This window comes from Aptenodytes forsteri, unplaced genomic scaffold (genome assembly GCF_000699145.1).
Source record: "Aptenodytes forsteri isolate BGI_AS27 unplaced genomic scaffold, ASM69914v1 Scaffold257, whole genome shotgun sequence".
NCBI lineage: Eukaryota > Metazoa > Chordata > Aves > Sphenisciformes > Spheniscidae > Aptenodytes > Aptenodytes forsteri.
The window spans coordinates 3,753,652-3,771,719 of NW_008795194.1; the positions used below are offsets into that span (position 1 = coordinate 3,753,652).

At 37.1% G+C, this 18,068-nt stretch overlaps 1 protein-coding gene across 1 annotated transcript in view; it reads left to right on the top strand.

The window, feature by feature from the left end:
• The window catches only part of AGPS (alkylglycerone phosphate synthase), a 60,874-nt gene that overhangs the window by 24,731 nt on the left and 18,075 nt on the right, over positions 1-18,068 (top strand). Inside the window, exons 7-14 of the mRNA XM_009278608.2 lie at positions 301-380; positions 2,587-2,667; positions 5,916-6,041; positions 8,142-8,250; positions 8,684-8,811; positions 11,427-11,478; positions 13,844-13,920; positions 17,031-17,143. Of these exons, the coding sequence (XP_009276883.2) occupies positions 301-380; positions 2,587-2,667; positions 5,916-6,041; positions 8,142-8,250; positions 8,684-8,811; positions 11,427-11,478; positions 13,844-13,920; positions 17,031-17,143 (766 nt within the window). The remainder of the gene's footprint in view (positions 1-300; positions 381-2,586; positions 2,668-5,915; positions 6,042-8,141; positions 8,251-8,683; positions 8,812-11,426; positions 11,479-13,843; positions 13,921-17,030; positions 17,144-18,068) is intronic.

Sequence of the window (18,068 nt, forward strand, 5' to 3'; positions counted from 1 at the left end):
TCCTTCCTTCTTTTAAAACTTTATTCTGGACTTAACAGAATCAGCTGAGATGGTCACAGAATTTCATGGTTTGTTATTGAGTGCTGTTAAAGCATTGTCAGCTCCAATGCTGCCTTGATTTTGTGAAACCCAGTCTGGGAGAAGAGACAGCCTTGAAAGACTAATCACTAGCCTCAAACAGTTAACTTCAGTGATCTTACTTTATTAAGTTCAATATCAGAAAGGAGGGAGAGAGGGATGGTATGTGAAGAAAAGCTACAGGAAAATTTTGTGATCACAATGTCGCTCCCATATTTGCAGGAGGGACGAGTGTCTCGAGTGCCCTTGAATGTCCTGAAGAAGAAAAAAGAACAATTGTCTCACTGGATACCTCACAAATGGTATGTCTCTCAATTTTTTATTTTTATTTTTTTAAATTCTCCTACAGTTACTTTGAATGGTGATCACTAGAGAATGACATTTCTTTCTTTGCAAGAATAAAGTAGATATGGAAGTATTAATCTGTACCATGCATGACTAAATTGGTATTCCTTCAGTTTAAGTGATATTTTGCTGATGTTAGCCCTGTACTACTTCATATGACATATATGTATTTAATAAGAAAAAAAAAAATCACTAAGTCGTCTTATAGCAGCTTTAAGTGAAAATCGGAGGATGCTACTCTTCTATATTGGAACTTGTATCTGAGGTTAAATGAAAGGCTAGGAGCAAGTTATTTGTTATTGCAGATTTCACTAGTTTTTGCAGACTTAAAGCAAAGGTTGGTAAGGTGACCTAATATCTATAAATCAGCTTGAAGGATCGACTTTAAAGAAAAAAAGTTTTTTTGTGATTTTTGTGTAGATAGCATCTTGAGAATGTGAAGTTCATAGCTTTATGGCAGTCTAGAAATGAAGTTCTGTAAAATTCAATGCTAGTTTTTCTTTCCATTATGAAGGAGCTTTATACTTTTAAAATGATAGTTTTATGACTACATGGTAATGAGATGCTTCAGAAACAGCTCTGTATCTTTGATATAAGGCTCTACTGCCTCTGAGCACCTGCTGAACTTAACTCCTTTAGCCTTGAAGGTAAGACTGGGGTTTTGGCTCCATTTTCTCCACTCAGTCAGTGGTGCTTCAGTTGAACTTGTGGTTTCTCAGTGTGTCTGGCTACAAAGTGATCTTTTCTGCAAAGGTCGTAGTTGTGTATTGAAGGAAGCTCTTTGGGTGTGTGTACGGAGTGAAATCCAAAGAGTACAATACTGACTCAGGCCTTCATTTGAACTCATTGATTCATAGCCCACAGTTTTGACTTCTTTCTGGTTTGGGGGTGGGAAAGGAATGTGGTTAACTCTTATTATCATGCTTTTGTGTCAGCTAGATATGTAAGTATACACCAAATCAGAAAATAGATCACTTTCATGTGTCTTGAATGACTCTGCCAGCTAATTCTTGTAATCATTGAGGAGGAAAAATAAGGAAATTAAGGTGAAAAGAAGCATTGTCAGAGTTAAAACCTGGATGTCTCAGAGCAGTTAAGATGGTTGGCTAAGCTTTACTATTTTAATAGACACTTAATGGGTATCTTCATCTTACGTGTAGCATCTATATTGCATAAAAACTGATTTACATAAGCATCTCAGATCAGTTAAGCAGTTTATGTTGAAACTGAAGGTGTCTGAAAGGAGCAGAAATAGCTGGCTTTGAATAATTAGCCCAGGTGTTGTGAGGGGAGACAACTGCTTTAAAGCCTAGTTTAAGTTGGACTACAAGATGTCCACATTTCTGTCTTGAAAAATCAAGGCAAAGGGAAGTTAGAGCTGTTGTTCTATACAATAGTAATACACAAAATTATAGAAGTACACCAGAAGTGTACTTAAGAATGAAGAGTGGAAGCTGAACCTTCTGTGGCGTCCTTACTATAAACAAAGCTAAAACCATATTTAAGTTTCTCCTTCATGCAGATTGTCCTCATCAACAATTGTGCTTAGTACACTGTGTAACTTGTAGTGTTTACTACTTTTCCTGTTTAGTAGAATATACTGATGGGACAGTGAGTGTCTCATCAGATAAAATTATATAATCCTTCCAAGTATCTTACATTTCTAAAGTACATACTCTGACATCCTGTAGTGTGTCTTGCTTTTGGCTTACTGTGTCAAACTCCAAGAGCTGAACTGGAATAACTGAATGCAGTCTATTTAAACCGTGGAGTATGTTTAAGAATACACCAAGAAAAGTGTACTTAATGTCCAGATAGTCAGATTTAGGCACCTTCAATCATGGTAATTGTGAAAATCACTGTATTGCTTAACTTCTGTAAGACTTTTGACTTAATTCTTTCTAGCTTTTCTGCATTGTTTCTGTAAACATTCCTAGCATAAATTGACTAATAAGTATGTTACTCTCTCATAGTGGTGACTTTATAGATTGTAACCTGTTGTGTAGCTGTTTGAGGGAGTGAGGGGACTCAGCTTCCACTGCTGTAATAACTGCAGTTGTGTTAATAGTAAACTGTATGACAAAGCATGTTGATCCTATAGCATTAGGGAAAGAAATAAACAAAAATCTATAACACTGATTCTTGGTTTTCGCTTTTCAACAGAATCGGATTCTCTGGATAGATGAGAAAAACTTAACAGCTTGTGTGGAAGCTGGCATTGTTGGACAAGATCTGGAAAAACAGGTATTTTTACCTTGTCAAGCATCTAGTATTTATCTGTGTTTTTCTTAGCTGTTTGTCATGTCTTGTCTAAATCATTGAATTCTACCTTAATTCTTGTGTGTTTTCATGCAGACTGGTGTGGTAAGCATTATATGCGTGGCTATGAACCATCTCACATTGAATGCTGTATTTAACGAACGCTTTAATTTTTTTCTTTTTAGCTCTAGCCACAAAATGAGATTACAGTAATAAATTGACAATTCATAGGATGTAATGCTATGCTTTCTGTTTCAGACCTTAGAATACACCCTTGTGGTTGCAAGGCATGACACTTGGTACCAATTACTAGGAAAAGTTCAAATTGTCATTTTGTGATGCATGTTTTAGTCATTTTGGCCAGAGGTAGTTTCCTCAGAAAGGTTAGAGCATACAACAGACTTGCTGTTGTTACTGCTTCTTAAGGCCAGCTACAGGAGAGTAGGAGAGAGGATGGAGAGTTGCCCAGAACAAGAGTCCAGTGGAAGATTAGATCACCTTCATTTCTAAGTGGCATCTAGTGGCTTTTAACTGCAGTTTATCAGATGAACCGCAGCACCCTTCTCAGGGTCTTTCTCAGTGCTCCTCTATAATCAAGCAGGTTGTGGATGTTTGTTACTATTCTTCAGGATGTGTGGTTCTGCTTATTTAAAAAAAAAAAAAAATTCTAGGACTTAACTTGTTTGATAGCTAAATGTTGTCTAAACTTTTCTTAGTGCCTAAATGCACTTTACAAATATGCAGAGATTTGAAGGGTGTTTTGAACGTTTGTTTTTTTTCCCTCCTATTTTCCTTTTTATCATTTGATGTAATATTTTAACCTTTTCAGATCTGTTTCTTTCAAGCTTGGAATTAAAATGCAAAGAGAATGTTCTCTGCATTTAAATGACATTTTTCTAGGGTAGTAGTTTGATATTTCACTACTATCTATCCTTTAAATGCCACTACTTTTCCTTTCACTTAAAGTAAGGGCCAATATTCCCTTGCTGCTTATAGCTCTTACGAGCTGAAATACTACTGTTGCAGTTATTCTTTTTGAATATTTTTGATCAAAAAACTTTTTTCAATCAGATTCTGACTATGAAAAGCGTACTGGTTGTCAATTTGTTCAATATTGAATGTAAACTAGTATTCGTACAAAGGTTTTAATATATGGAGTGACTCTGAGCACGTGAGGACTTCTGTGCAATTCCTTCCATGTGCAAAGAATACAAAATCAGATAATCTACTTAAAGTGTGTGTGTGTATATATATCTTACACTCTTATTACATATACTGGAATTCCAGTATTACTAGCAAACGGGATGTGATTAAAGCTAGGACTCCAACTTGTGTTTGTTTTGTGTAGTACAATCTGAGCATAACTGATTTAATATTATAGTTAATGCCAATGCAGACTTCCACCGAAGTACAGGTAGAATGCAGATACATATTTGGACTGTGCAGAGAAGAAACTGTTTGAAAGGTTTTTTTTTGTTTGGTTTGCAGCTTGCTAGTATTAAGTAAACTTTGGATTGGAGGCTAATCCAACTTCTGTTGCTTTAAGAGACTTGACCAACATTATCTAGGAATTATGTTGCAGTGAAGAGGTTTGGTGCCTCTTACTGTGTTCCTCGTTTTTTGGGTGCTGAAGTTACTTAGTAGGCTGTCTCATTTACAGATATCATGAACCTTATAACAGTAACTAAAATCAAGAGCTGAATTCTAAACAATGAATTTGGAAAACCTGATATTTGACAAAAGTTAGGCTGTAAGTGTTATAATGAGGCATTCAAAATCAATGTACACTTCACATATTTGTCTATCTTAGCTAGTGACTCTAGTGTGATTAAAGCACTACTTTCTGTGGGATGAGAACTCCAGATATTAGTGGGCTCTATAGAGAAGCCTCAAGTTACTTGTTTTTGTCAGAATAGAATATGGAATAATAGTTGATAGATGAGGACTAAAGGTGACAAAAGGATAATGAAGATAGAACAATATTTGATATTTTTTTGTAATAAGCATTATCATTCAGATCGTGATTCTATAGGAAAAGCTAGTACATGCTTATATTTCCTGGATGAGGCTGTCTCTTGCATCTGCGAAGTACATATAATCTCTCCCCTGTCCTGTAAGTGCTCTTAGCACATGCTGTTCTTACAACAGGATTCAAGGAGTTTAGACCAAGTGCTTTGTACATGCACAGTCAATTACAAGTTTTCAAAAGCATGGTCTTCTGCTGTGCTTGTGTTTATACAACTTGTAGAAATTGGTAAGCTGTGACTGAAGCAAATTTCTTGTCATCTTGGGGAATGAGGAAGGTGCAGGCTCCAACACTTCCCTAATATATGACCAGTAGGCATATAAAGCCACAAGCTCCTCTGGTGTGAGAGGGGACTGTGAGCTAGATGAATCACCATAGACATTACATAGAAGTGGCTTTCAATCATTTAAGTTAGAACCACTTTGTACAACAGAACATAGTTAATGATCCACATCATGTGGTATACTTAAATACCTATGTCCAACTGGATTGTTATCAGTTGGTCAGTGCAAATTGATCATCTCAAATGCACTAACACAGTTATCACCTAATGTGAGACTGTTGGGTCTTTAATTCTTCCTGTCCGACAGCTTTGGTGTTGTGATTCTGAGGGCATCCAATCAACCTCAGGTGCTGTGCAGATGGCAAAGCCAAGCTAATACAGAAAAATGAGAAACAAGTGACTACTTAATGTACAGGAATGCGTGATCTGCATCACAAATAGTTGACGGTGTTGCATACAGGAAGCCCAACCAGATGGCTGTATATTAAAACATATCACTCCTTGAGAGAATTAAGTACAGGCAATTTGCTCACATTTTCTGCAGACCTGCTGCATATCACATTAGGATAGAAAGAACAAGAGATTAAGTGCCTTATTGGCAGCATTTGTGCAAAGTTGGCAGTTACTTAGTTACAATTTTTTTCCATGTGTATCTGAATTTGCACTTTCTTATGAACAATAGAGGTCTTAGTTTTAAAATATGGGGGAGGAGTATTATAGGTTGATATGTAGCACAGTGTATGCACAGTAGAAGTGGAATGAATTTGCATTTCATTTACATATCAAAGACAAAACTTGTGTCTGAATAAATGGGTGTGGTCAGGATACTTTTAAAAAAACCCAAACAAACAAACCCTGGAATATTGAGATTTGGAGTACTAAGCAAATGCAGGCTCTGTAGAATGTATTTTTTCCTTTCTTTAGCTTGCTGAAAGTGGCTTCTGCACAGGCCATGAACCAGACTCCATGGAGTTCAGTTCGCTAGGAGGATGGGTAGCAACACGAGCATCAGGCATGAAAAAAAACATCTATGGAAACATTGAAGATCTGGTAAACAGTTCTAATACTTTTTCTAATTAATTACTCTGTTTGGAGGTTTAACTTTTATAATGACTCACAATGAGAGGGAAAAGGGATGGTAAATTGCGGTTCTCTTAACAAGTGATACAGTTTTGGCATCAAATCTTGAGTGAAATGCTTGTTTGCTTGCTTTTGGTATTAAAACTAATAATCCTTATCACTGATCTAAAAGTCAATTTCATTTTGGTACTCACTGGCTAGCTTAAGGAATTGTTACCCTGTCCTGACTCTGGTGCCTTCTTTCCCTGTTTTGTGTTCTCCGTTAATCCTGTGTAGTAATCCCGTCAAACTCTTAGGGTGATTCCAAAAGGCCCATGTTCTCTCCTACCTGTTGTGCATTCCTGAAGTTGTCTAGTTGGATCATCTAACTCTGACAGAAAGCTAGCTCTTTCCACCTACCTACCTCCCCCTAGGCTAGTAGTTTTTTCAAATCAGTAGGCTGATCTAATTGACCATGTGGATGCACAATGGTGAAATCTAATGCCACCACATGGTCCATAGGAACCCTGAGGAAGGAAGCAATGGACTGGGAATGGCAGTATTCTACTCTTGAATCTGTTTTAAGCATTAAAATGGTTCATCTTTATATTAACCCAGGTAATTTTGTTTTTTAAAGCATACTTTTTGATTTTTAAAATCTACCTTTTCTGTTATAACTAATATATTGAATATATTGAAGTTAAATCATCACTGTTCAGACTTTGCCTGCCTTTTTGCTTCAAACTTCCAGCTTTCTCTCATAGTTTGAACAATAGCCCTTCCACACATGTGGGTTTTTTCCTTCTTTCCTGCATCACACTCTAGGTAGTGTATCCCCATCACCTCAGGCTTTTTCATCAGCTCATAGTTTAGACATGTTTGTTCTGTGCACAGATGTGATACTTTACTATCAGTGACTGAGCTTGGCAGGAACTACACAGTTTTTATTCGGTAGGCCTGGCTGAACTAAAACTACTAGCACTTACAAAGTGTCATCTGTCCCCTACTGCCTAAAGCGTTACTGAATGGTATAGTTTTGCTTGTACTGGGGGATGTGAAGCAGAAGGCTTTTCTATCATGGAAGCATAACTTCAGGCTAAAACAGCTTCTGAAATTTTCCATTAGGAGGAAATAGGATTGAAAATTGATTCAGAACAGTTCATGAGTTTCAGAATGCCACAGTGAGAAAGTTTCAGGGAAGTGTTTACTTTCTGAGGAAACTTTATATCTAGAAACAGTGTGTTATATAAACTGCCTAAAATCCACTTATTGCAGAATCAACAGTTCATAAAATGTGTATAATGAAATTCTTGAACAACTCGGAGCGGGATGAAAATTACCTAGCTATCTGTGCTTGAAAGTTTTAAAGCCATTAGTTGAAATTCAGCAATTTTGCTTCATTTAAAGGCTTCACTAAAAAAACCCAAACCCCACCCTTCCTTGGTATAAAATAATTGGATAAAGGATTAAAAAAATATCCTGGCTCTGTATTGCATGTGCATTAATAAAGCTGGAAGCAATAACACTGAAAAGTATTTTTTTAAAAATAACATTCTAGCCTTACATATGTATCGGTCTTATGGCAGATTTAATATTGATAATCTATTTCACAAAGCTTACTTCTGTCTTTCTTCTTAATAGAAATATTTCTGTAGCAACTGATGACTGAATTATATTGGTTTTATCAAGCAGCAGTTCTAAAGCAAAATTTAAGCAAAATTTAAACTCTCGCTTTTTTCCTCTGAAGTACTATGTATATTCTGGATTAAAATCCTAGTACTCATGAAGTACTAGAGAGACACTGAGAAACAGAACAGTTTTAACTGGTACCGTCTGCATGTAGCCAACAGCTGACTTCATTTGGCATAGAACTGGAAACAATCTGTGTGGGCAAACCATGCTGTGTTAGAAATAATTGTTGGTAACAGTCCTCAGGTTATCCCAAAAGTTCTTGGGGCTGCCTGCAGAATGTCTAAAGTCTATAAAGCTGAACTATATCAAGCTTAATATACGCTTTGTAGAAAATAAATATCGTCCAAAAAAAATCTGTTTAATGCTAGTATTTATAGTCATTGCATATTGTTTAAACAGGTGATTCATATAAAAATGGTAACTCCTAGAGGAATAGTAGAAAAAAACTGTCAAGTACCTCGCATGTCAACAGGACCTGATATCCATCACTTCATTATGGGATCTGAAGGTATAAACACAGTAATTTCACATAACTGCATCTTAATTCAGCTTCTTTAATGGCTTGATGATTTGAGCATCTTTAATGCTGTGGCTCTTAGTGTGTCTATGGGTGGCATTATGCGGGCATGAATTTCTTGTGTTAGGATAATACGTTGAGACCTTAATTAGGACTGTGAAGTTAAGCAACTCTGAACAGTGCTTAAAACAGATCTGTGGAGTTAGCCTACAAGTCTAGTAACAAACATAATGATTTAGAGGATATCTTGTAAGAATTCACCATGTAAATAGTCAGGAATAAATCACCTACTACTGAAATACTGAATTTTTGGGATTTCTGATTTATGTTAACTTATTACATCCTGGTAAACAGTTGTTAAGCTGGGTAACTTGCAAGAAGTACATCTTGTAACACTTTACTCAGTTGTTTCTTTTTCCTGAAGGAACTCTTGGAGTAGTTACTGAAGTTACGATAAAGATTCGCCCAGTTCCTGAATACCAGAAGTATGGCTCTGTGGTCTTCCCCAACTTTGAACGAGGGGTGGCCTGCTTAAGGGAAGTGGCAAAGCAGGTAAAGAAAAGCTGGATGTTGACTTCACTCAAGAACACAGATTCTAGCACTAGGGGTGTGCTGATGCTCTAGTATTTCTGGGAATTGATAACCAAGGATTTGAGATAACGTGAACCTCGGAAGTGTATATGGTCCATGAGGCTTCTGGAAATTATGCAATTGAGGATTGAGCACGTTCTGAATTTGCTCAATATTCTGAGCCAAATTGTAGATATGCCTTTTGATGGCTTTTTTCAGTGGGAGTTATTTGCATATCTCAGCACAGAAAATTTGGCTTTTCATCTCCTTCAATGGGGAGCTTTATCCTCGGATTAATTCAGGTCTATGTAAAAGGGACTAGTATTTAAAGGAATTAAGTTGCAGCACACAAGTAAAAGGCAGTTGAATTTATGGCTTTGAAGTGACAAAGGAATAAAAGTCATGCAATGAAAGGATATGGCCTGTGTTTAGAAAACACTTCCTGAAGCACAGTGACGTGTTCAGATGAGCTGGATATTTTGAGGTGGAATTGTGCTTATACTGTAGTATTTAAATAGAGCCTTCTGAATAGGGTGGTCAGATGGTTCCAGGTAGCAAAACTCAGACGTGTGTATCCAAATTGTGTAACGCTTTTCCTCATGGCTATGCTTCCAAGCAAATCTTACACTGGCTAGCCGCCTTCTTCACAATCTTAGACTAACTTTTCTTTACTCTGTGCAAAACGTATCAAATAATTTCTATGAATGGTGGCATATACCCTGAATTGGGGAAGCAATTTCAGAAATGTTTTAATTAATGCCAAACTAAACAGCTTTACATTTTTTCCAGTGATTGGTCTAAATTCATGACTTAATGTTCCAAGCCAGATGTTCAAACTGGTATGTGAATGACATGTATATGCTAGTCAGCAGCACTTGCCAGTTCTTCTGTCGTGCTTCTACTTCTAGTGCTTGTTCTTCCTGTTAAAGGTACCTAAGCAGACTGTTTGGGAATGCTTAATCATGGCTGATCAACATTTTAAGTCAGTTAAGGAACTAGTGTCTCTTCCCTAGCTGTGGGCTTAGTTAGAAGAGGAAAAAAAGGCACTATTAGCCACTTAGTGTTGCTCCATTTCTAAGCTTCTGTTGCTGCTGCTGCTGTTTCACTGCTTACTTGAGCCTGAACTACTCATTCCTCTCTTCTGTTGCCCCTTGCATCAATCTTGGTAATAATTACAATGATAGCTATCTGAAAAGCTCTTTCTTGTCTGTGTTGGTCTACTTTAATGTAAGAATAACCAACCTCCAGGTTGTGGGTGGGTTGGTCTCATTTAAAACACTCATCCAGCAGCCTTCTGTCAACCTGCCTGGTGAGCTATCTTAGTTCTTCTTTATGGTCTTTCTTCCTATCATGTGACCAAATATGTATTAATGATATGATGGAGAGTGAACATGTCAAATCAAGTGATAGAGGAGTACTTCCATATCCATGTGATGAGATGAAGACCAGCCTAAAATTCAGGCTTTGTCGTATTCCTCTGGCCATACATTTCAGTATGACTGGACATGGCCATCACAGATTACACAGTGTAGGCATATATATGACCAGAAGCTTGCCTAATTGAAGGCAGCTATTCCTACCGGTTTTCAGGCTTCTGTACAATGCAGAATCTAGATTGGACCCAGATACAGACTTTAATTGCAGTCTGATGGTAGAGCATTAGTGTACTGGGTCTGGCTGGGATGGAGTTAATTTTCTTCATAGCAGCCTGTGTGGTGCTATGTTTTGTACTTGTGACCAAAACAATGTCAACATGCCAATGTTTTAGCTGTTGCTGAACAGTGTGTACATAGTGTCAAGGCTTTCTCTGTTTCTCGCTCTCCTCCCACCAGCAAGTAGGTTGGGAGTGGACAAGAGGCTGGGAGGGAACACAGTTGGGACAGCTGACCCAAATTGACCAAAGGGATATTCCGTACCATGTAACATCATGGTCAGAAGTAAAACTGGAGGGGGGTTGTTTTCCAGGGGTTGCCATTGCTTGAGGACTGGCTGGATATTGGTCAGATGGTGGTAATTGCTTTTGCATCACTTTTTTGTGGTTTTTTTCCCATTTTGCTTATCAAGCTGTCTTCATCTCAACCCACAAGTTCTCCCACCTTTGCCCTTCTTTCTCCCCCATCCCACTGTGGGGGAGTGAGTGAGCAGCTGTGTAGTGCTTAGCTGCCTGCCAGGGTTAACCCACAGCAATTAGACTTTTCAATGGATTTGTAATATATGTGTATCTTTGATTACATAGTAACATAAGTTTGATATTCTAATCAAGTTATGGTATCTTTAGTGCATATGGCAATTTAGAAAAACACTCAATACGTGAAGGTCAAAGATCGTTGGACTATTCCTGTATTGGCTTGAGGTTAAGCTGAAAATTCTCAATGCTTTATATCTAGACATACCTAATAGATGTTGCTATTCAAGTGAAAACAAGCTTATAGTAACCCCTTTTCAATGATGATGATAGGCATAGGTCTCTGGTATCAAAGTGTGCTTTCTTCTATGCTATTTTTAAATGGAAATTTGATTGTCATGAATTTCGGCAAAACTGGGTACATAATCTTTTTATTCTTCCTCCCTGTCATTCCCCTAACTTTGCCCACAAGAGATGTGCTCCTGCATCAATTCGCCTTGTCGACAATGCACAGTTTCAGTTTGGTAAGTATGCAGATCTTCTTGGATGAATATGTGTTTCCAAGGGGTTTGATTTTTAGTAGCTTAAGTCTGTTTTAGGCAGTAATTCTTTCTCTCAAAACTAGACAAAGAAGGCAATGAACCCAGAGTTCAAACTCCAGATAGTGCAATAATGTGTACTTTCAGAAACAGAACGCTGTCTTTGTCTCTGGGAAAACAGTTATCAACTACAACAGTAAAGAGCCATGCTCTGCATATAAATACATAAGATTTTTTTTTTTTGCTACCTTTCCATTCTTGGCATATAGCCTGCTGGAGAGTATGAAATTCTGGAGGCGTTTCCTCTATTTTGCTGTAAAGGAGCAGAGATGATAGTTTTGCAATATAGTACTTGAAACACTTTCTTGCCAAGAGTACTAATGAGAAGTCGGGTATGAAAAAAAAATCAGAATGCAGGCACCTTACTTTGAAGGTAAGTTGGTTGATTCCTTTAAATTTCATAAAAGCATCACAAGTGGTATACAGACTCCTTAGAAGTAGCAGGCTTTTTGAAAACATTCTGATGTGGCAGTGATTGTTTGGGTGGTAGAAAGGCAATGACATATTTGTCCAAAGTGAGCTGTCTGTTTTTAAAAGAAGCTCAGATGTAGTAAATGCCATAACTGTATGCAAATAGAACTAAGCTGTAGGCTTTAAGTATTGAAAGTCAGTGAAGCTACTAGAAGATTACTGAACACAAAGATTTTGTGAAACTTCAACTAGTTCAAATACCTAAATAGGACAATGTCAGACATGCAGAGCAATCATTTTTGAGCACTTCTTAGGGAAAGCTGTCATTTTAAACTGTAAGAAATTTGGCAAAAGATGTGTTCTGGCTCAGGACACTCTTGAGAACCTAAGGTTCCACTACCCAAAAGCTAATCGTTTACAGAACTTGAAGGTCTTGCTGAGACCATGCTATTTTGATTGTACCCAGAAGATGAAAATGTGAAGTGTGACTGACCTTGAAAACCTATTTTAATACCACTTGAACGAGTCAGAATTTCTGAAACTTCTTTTGGACAGAAACCTCAGTGATGAATCTTGACTTCAAATGGCATTAATATGATGGTGTTGAGAAAGTTGAACTTTGTTTTTCAAACCAAAGAAATCAGGATCTGTAAGACCTGAGAGCCCAGCAAGCCTTGCTGCTTGCTTTGGTCATTCTTGTGTTAATGCTATTTCTCTCAGACATGTACAACAGAAGGCAGATGCGGGGTTTTTTTTTCCTTTTTAATTGGGAAGAAGTTTGACCAATTACAAGCTTTAAACCCGACACTGAATAAATCATTCTTCTACTTTTTAGCTTTGATCTGAGGTTGCAGCTTATACGGTCACCTGCAAAACATAGTTTCAGGTGTGTCAATATAGATTTTTCTTGTAGTTGTTATTAAGTAGGCTTAAATCCAACAGCTTTTACAGACTGTGGTTTAATAAATTCACGTCCTTTTGTTATCTGGTGCTTTTGTGTGTGCTTACTTAAGTGTGCTTGGAGGTGTACTCCTTGGGGTTTGTTCATATCTGCAGGGAGAGTCCCTCTTTACTGAAGTGGGAAGGAGACTAACCAATTGCTGAAGCTCATGCTTTATTCAGGAGGAAATACTCTGAAGTATTTTAGAAGGAAGTATCGTGTGAATGGTGCATAACTTTTTTTATGAATTGGGCTCACAGCATGTAGCCCAGATGCAAGACTGTTAAAGTGAAGCAGTAATGGGAGTTCAGAAGTTGCTTGTGACTGAAAACAATGGAACAAACCATAAAAGACTTTCATGTCAATTAAACCCAGTCCTGAGGCAGAGATGTTAATTTAACAGACTCCAAGACACCATTTATATATCCTGGTAATTTTAGTTCCCCGTATGTGATTAAGGAAGCAATTACTAGCTTTATGTAGAAAATTTTGCACAAATGACATAACCATTAAGGAAAAAATTGCTTCACTCCTAACTTGCACCATTTTTGGCTATTGGTTTCAGTGGTTTTGGCATAACTTTAAAAAAGGTCACTGATTTTGCTTAGTTTTGTAGTGTAAAAACTAATGAAGTGCTCTTTTAAAATTTTCCATGTGCCATATGCTTGTGGAGATATAAACTAGAGCAGCCTTAATTAAAGTGTCAAATGAAATATTTGTGCACAGTTGTATGTATGCCTTTTAAAAAAATTAATAAAAACCTTTTCCTAAATTATCTTCTAAATGATTAGAGAAAAGTCTCTTTAATGATGATAATCAAAGTGCTCCAAGTGATTCTTGCAACTTTGACTACCAAGCTATTTTTTTATTTGCCCATTGAAGTAGGAATTTTAAGAGCACTGTTTGCTTTAACATGCTTTTTTCCACTTTTTGCCAAAGGTCATGCTCTTAAACCACAAGTTGCTTCCATTTTTACATCATTTTTGGATGGACTGAAAAAATTCTACATCACAAAGGTAACTTTTGGGGTTTAATACTGTTTGGAAGTTGCATGCTACTCATAAAGCTCAGATTTTTTTTTGGTATACTGTCTCTAATGCAGCTGAGTGAGTGTAACAGTTCCTACATTGTAGTATCAGTTAACTCGAGATTCTCAAGGTGGTTTAATCCAAAACGAGATTATCTGTTTGAGGAGTTATTCCATGAGAGCTGTTCTCATTTATCATATCTGTAGATGAGATTAACGTGCCTTGCCTAACAGTGAGTTGGTGACAGAGGAAGACTGGAACCAATTTATCTAGCTTGCACACCACTGATCATCAGTTAAAACTGATGGAGTGAGGCTAGCACTTTACTATCTTTGCCTCTTCCCAGATCTTGTCAAGGCATGATCTACCTTCTTATTACAATGAAATAGAATTTTGGGAGAACCTCAATATATTTGTCTTGAATTGCCCATATAAATAGGTGTTTTGCCTTTCTGGAATTCATCCCAAAGAATACCCTCTTTAAATCATAATTATCTGGTCCTAAAATGATTTCACCTAGGCTTTTGTATTAAATAACTTGTTACTGATTTTTTCCTCCAAATTAGTTAACTAGAGAGTTCCTGCAAATATGGGTATTCAAATGTAGAAAATTGCATCATTCTGGATTTAGATAACTGTTAGATAGGAGGAGGTAAACATTTCATTCTGATCTGATAATATTGAGTGTCTTCAAGGAGTGGACTTACTTGAGAGACAGTGGCTAGTGTTGATTCTGCTGCTTTTTCTTGTGCTACTGAGTAGAAAATGCCATGTGTCTTAGGTATTCCCTAGCAAAAGAAGTCCCATTAGGTTTAGAGATAGCCAAAAATTATTTTGCCTTCCCTCCCTGATCTGCTGTAGTGCAGGAATATCTAAAGTAGTAAAGGTTTTGCAACAAGATTGCTGTCAGTTTGAAACAATTCTAGTCAACAATATCTACTGCTTCTGTAGTTGGCAACAAGTATCGACATTTCTTGGAATGTTGTATCGCCAAGGGATGTTGTATGCCAATCCCAATGCTTCCAGCTCTGCAGAAGAAAAAGAACGTGGAGAAATGAGAGAAATGCTATGTAATACTGATGCAGAGATTCTAGGTTGGTGACCAATCTGGAGCTTTTACACCAGGGGACTGAGCCCTGACATATATGAGCAACTACTGCTTCAGAGAAACTCCCAGCTGGGACGGGAGGGTAGGAGTAGAGAAAGGAGCAAGTTTAGTGACCCTGAGACCGATATTGGAGGTGTTGCTGGGACCAAGATACTCAAATCCATCTTACGCTTACTTCATCTGTGAATTGCTCCCTGTAAAAAAAACAAAACCAAACAAACAAAAAAACACCAAACCAAAACCAAAAAAACCCCAAAAACAAAAAAAACCCCAAACAACAACAAAAAAACCACAAACAAACAAAAAAACCCCCACCAACCAACCAAAAAAACCTAACACTTCATTCTTTTATTGAATGGAGTAGTAGTTTAACTGATACCGCTTAAGAGAATAGGGACAAAGTCTTCCTGGTTTACTCCTCCATGTAGTTTGGGACTGTTCACTGATACATGAATCCTCTAGGTATTGTTTGTCTAATAGTTCACACTGTCGCTAGTTCCTCCAATGCCTCTCAAAGAGAACTGTGAGGTGTTACCTGAGCATTGCAGCCAAAAGATGGCAGAATAGATGAAAGGATTCATACTAGATGAAATACAAGTGGTTCTAGAACAAGAAGGGACCGTAAATAGCATCTTAATGGACTTTATTCCTGTCCTTGGAGTGTATCAGTGTAGTAACAATATTTCTTTCTATTTATGTTAGCTATGCTGTTTTTGTAGGACTAATGGATAAGACAGATCCTTTGCCCGGGGAGGTATATTCTGTTTTGCAGTGGTTTTCATGGTGGTGTTTTGATGGGGTGGTAGGATGCAATATCCTTTTCAGAAATACTAATTTGGATGTCTCTGACCGGGGCTTACCATACAGATTTGAGCTCACTGGCTGGAGGACTGAGCCACCCCAAGATACTTTGCCTCCTTGCTGTTTTTTTGGACCCTTCTGGTACCTTCAGTTAATTTCCAGTACAGATAATCTATTCAGTTATGGGAATAGTAAAAGGAATAGCAGCTAACTGGGATTTTTCTCAGCATAGCTGTTGCACATAAAGGATGAATTTGAATCTCTTGACTATTAATGTAACTTCATATAACTTTGCCTGGTGCTTAAGTAACAAGTTACCACAAGCAGAGTAGAGACTGGAAGAGATGAATGCCACTGGAAAGGGAAAGGCTTTAAAAAAAAATAATTGCTGGTCAATATACATATTAAGAATATATTGTTCCAAGCCATAAATTTTTACCCTTTTTAACTGTGGAAAAAGTTACTAAACTTTATTGCAACTTTATATTCATCTCCATTCCTTCTGAAGCCTGCTTAGTAGTGGTAGTTCACTGGAGCTAATTAATAATAAAAAGGTATGTAGAAAATAAGTAAGGCGCTCTCTGACCAGTTGTGAAGATATGCCTCTTGACTGTTACTCCTGAAACAAAGCCATACAGACAGCCTCACAGCATTACTATTAAACCTTTAATAGCTTTCTCCCCACTTCCACTGGGATATGGTGCCTGCCACAAATTTAGAAGTTATTTTCCTTCCATAGTGCTTTTCCCAGCATAAAGATTTTCTGTGGCACACTGCTGATGCAACTAGTTTGAGAGCAGTGATGTTTTTGGTCATCATAGTCATCTTCCTGCTTTAATACAGGAATAGTTGATAGACTATAAATGCCTCCCTATTGCTCAAAGCATTTAAGACCTGTTCTTTCTTCAGCATAGGTAGACAGCTGTTATGTCTATCCTGCTTTTTAACAGGAGAAAAAAGGTGACAAAGATAATCTGTTATTTCAGTGGGCTTGTGAATATTTGTCCTGTCGAGGGAAAAACTTGATTGTTTTGGGAGTAAATTTTTGAAAGATGTTTTTTTCCTGATCTTTCCTCTTAGTTGCCACAACACTTGTACCAGAGCATATGCTGTGTATTTGAAAAGTAAAAACTTGTTGTTTGTATTCTACCACATAGGCATGACATAATGCAAAGTTTTCTCTTTGCAGTTTAAAGGATTTGATCCCAACATACTGTGTGTAGCTACCTTGCTCTTTGAGGGTGACAGAGAGAAGGTTCTTCAGCATGAAAAGCAAGTCTATGATATTGCCACCAAGTTTGGGTATGCTTTTCAAAGAACTTTTTCATGTGAAGCTGGGAGTTAACTGTTCAGGAAAAAATAGGATTACCATATTTTTATAGTGATTACTGTATGGATATCTTCTCAATTTACTAGTTTAAAGTGGCAATAATCAATTAGCTACTGAATGTTCCCTTTGATAAATACAGCTTGTGCTAACTCTTAATAGGCAACTTTACTGAAAAACTTCAGCTGTCTGTATTGCAGGAAAGTATTTGACTAAAAATAGAATTGATGTTATTAAAATGGAAACTAGCCCTTGTAATTGCTTATAGGCATGGAAGCTGCTTGTTTTGCAATACTAGAATATTTTAACTACAGAAGGGGAAAGCAAATTCATAAGGGTCATATTAAATCTTTGCAGAATTGATGTGAGCATATGAATACAAGAAGCTTGTTTAAAAGAGGAGTTTGTGTTTTAGTTCAAGGAACCCACAGACTGTTTTCTATTCTTACAAAGGAACAGAAAACATTCATTGGAGGGGCAGGCTGAGTAATGGTCAGGGAGTTTCTGTCCTTCTGCTTTGATTAAGTGCGATTGATGAAAACCATCATTAAAAGTGTGATTTGTCAAGAATATAATTTTTTCTTTTTAAGAAAGTCATTGCTAGTATTAGTCTCAACTATTCAAATACACATTATTTTTTATCCATTTCAAGGCTATCCTTTCTGAAATTTGTTTACATTGTGCTTTCATTCTACCACTTAAAATAGCTTAAAAGTAGGATTTCATGTGAGCAGCTTGCTAACATTCAGTAATAAGAATAACATTGCTCTTGATCTTAAAGAACATTTTAGTTATTTTAATGTTGTATGCAAGAAAAGGCTTCAACTGTGAATCCTTTTATATTTTGGTATTTCAAGATAGTGTATTGATAAGGGGAGTGAAACTTGTCTGTGTTAGGTT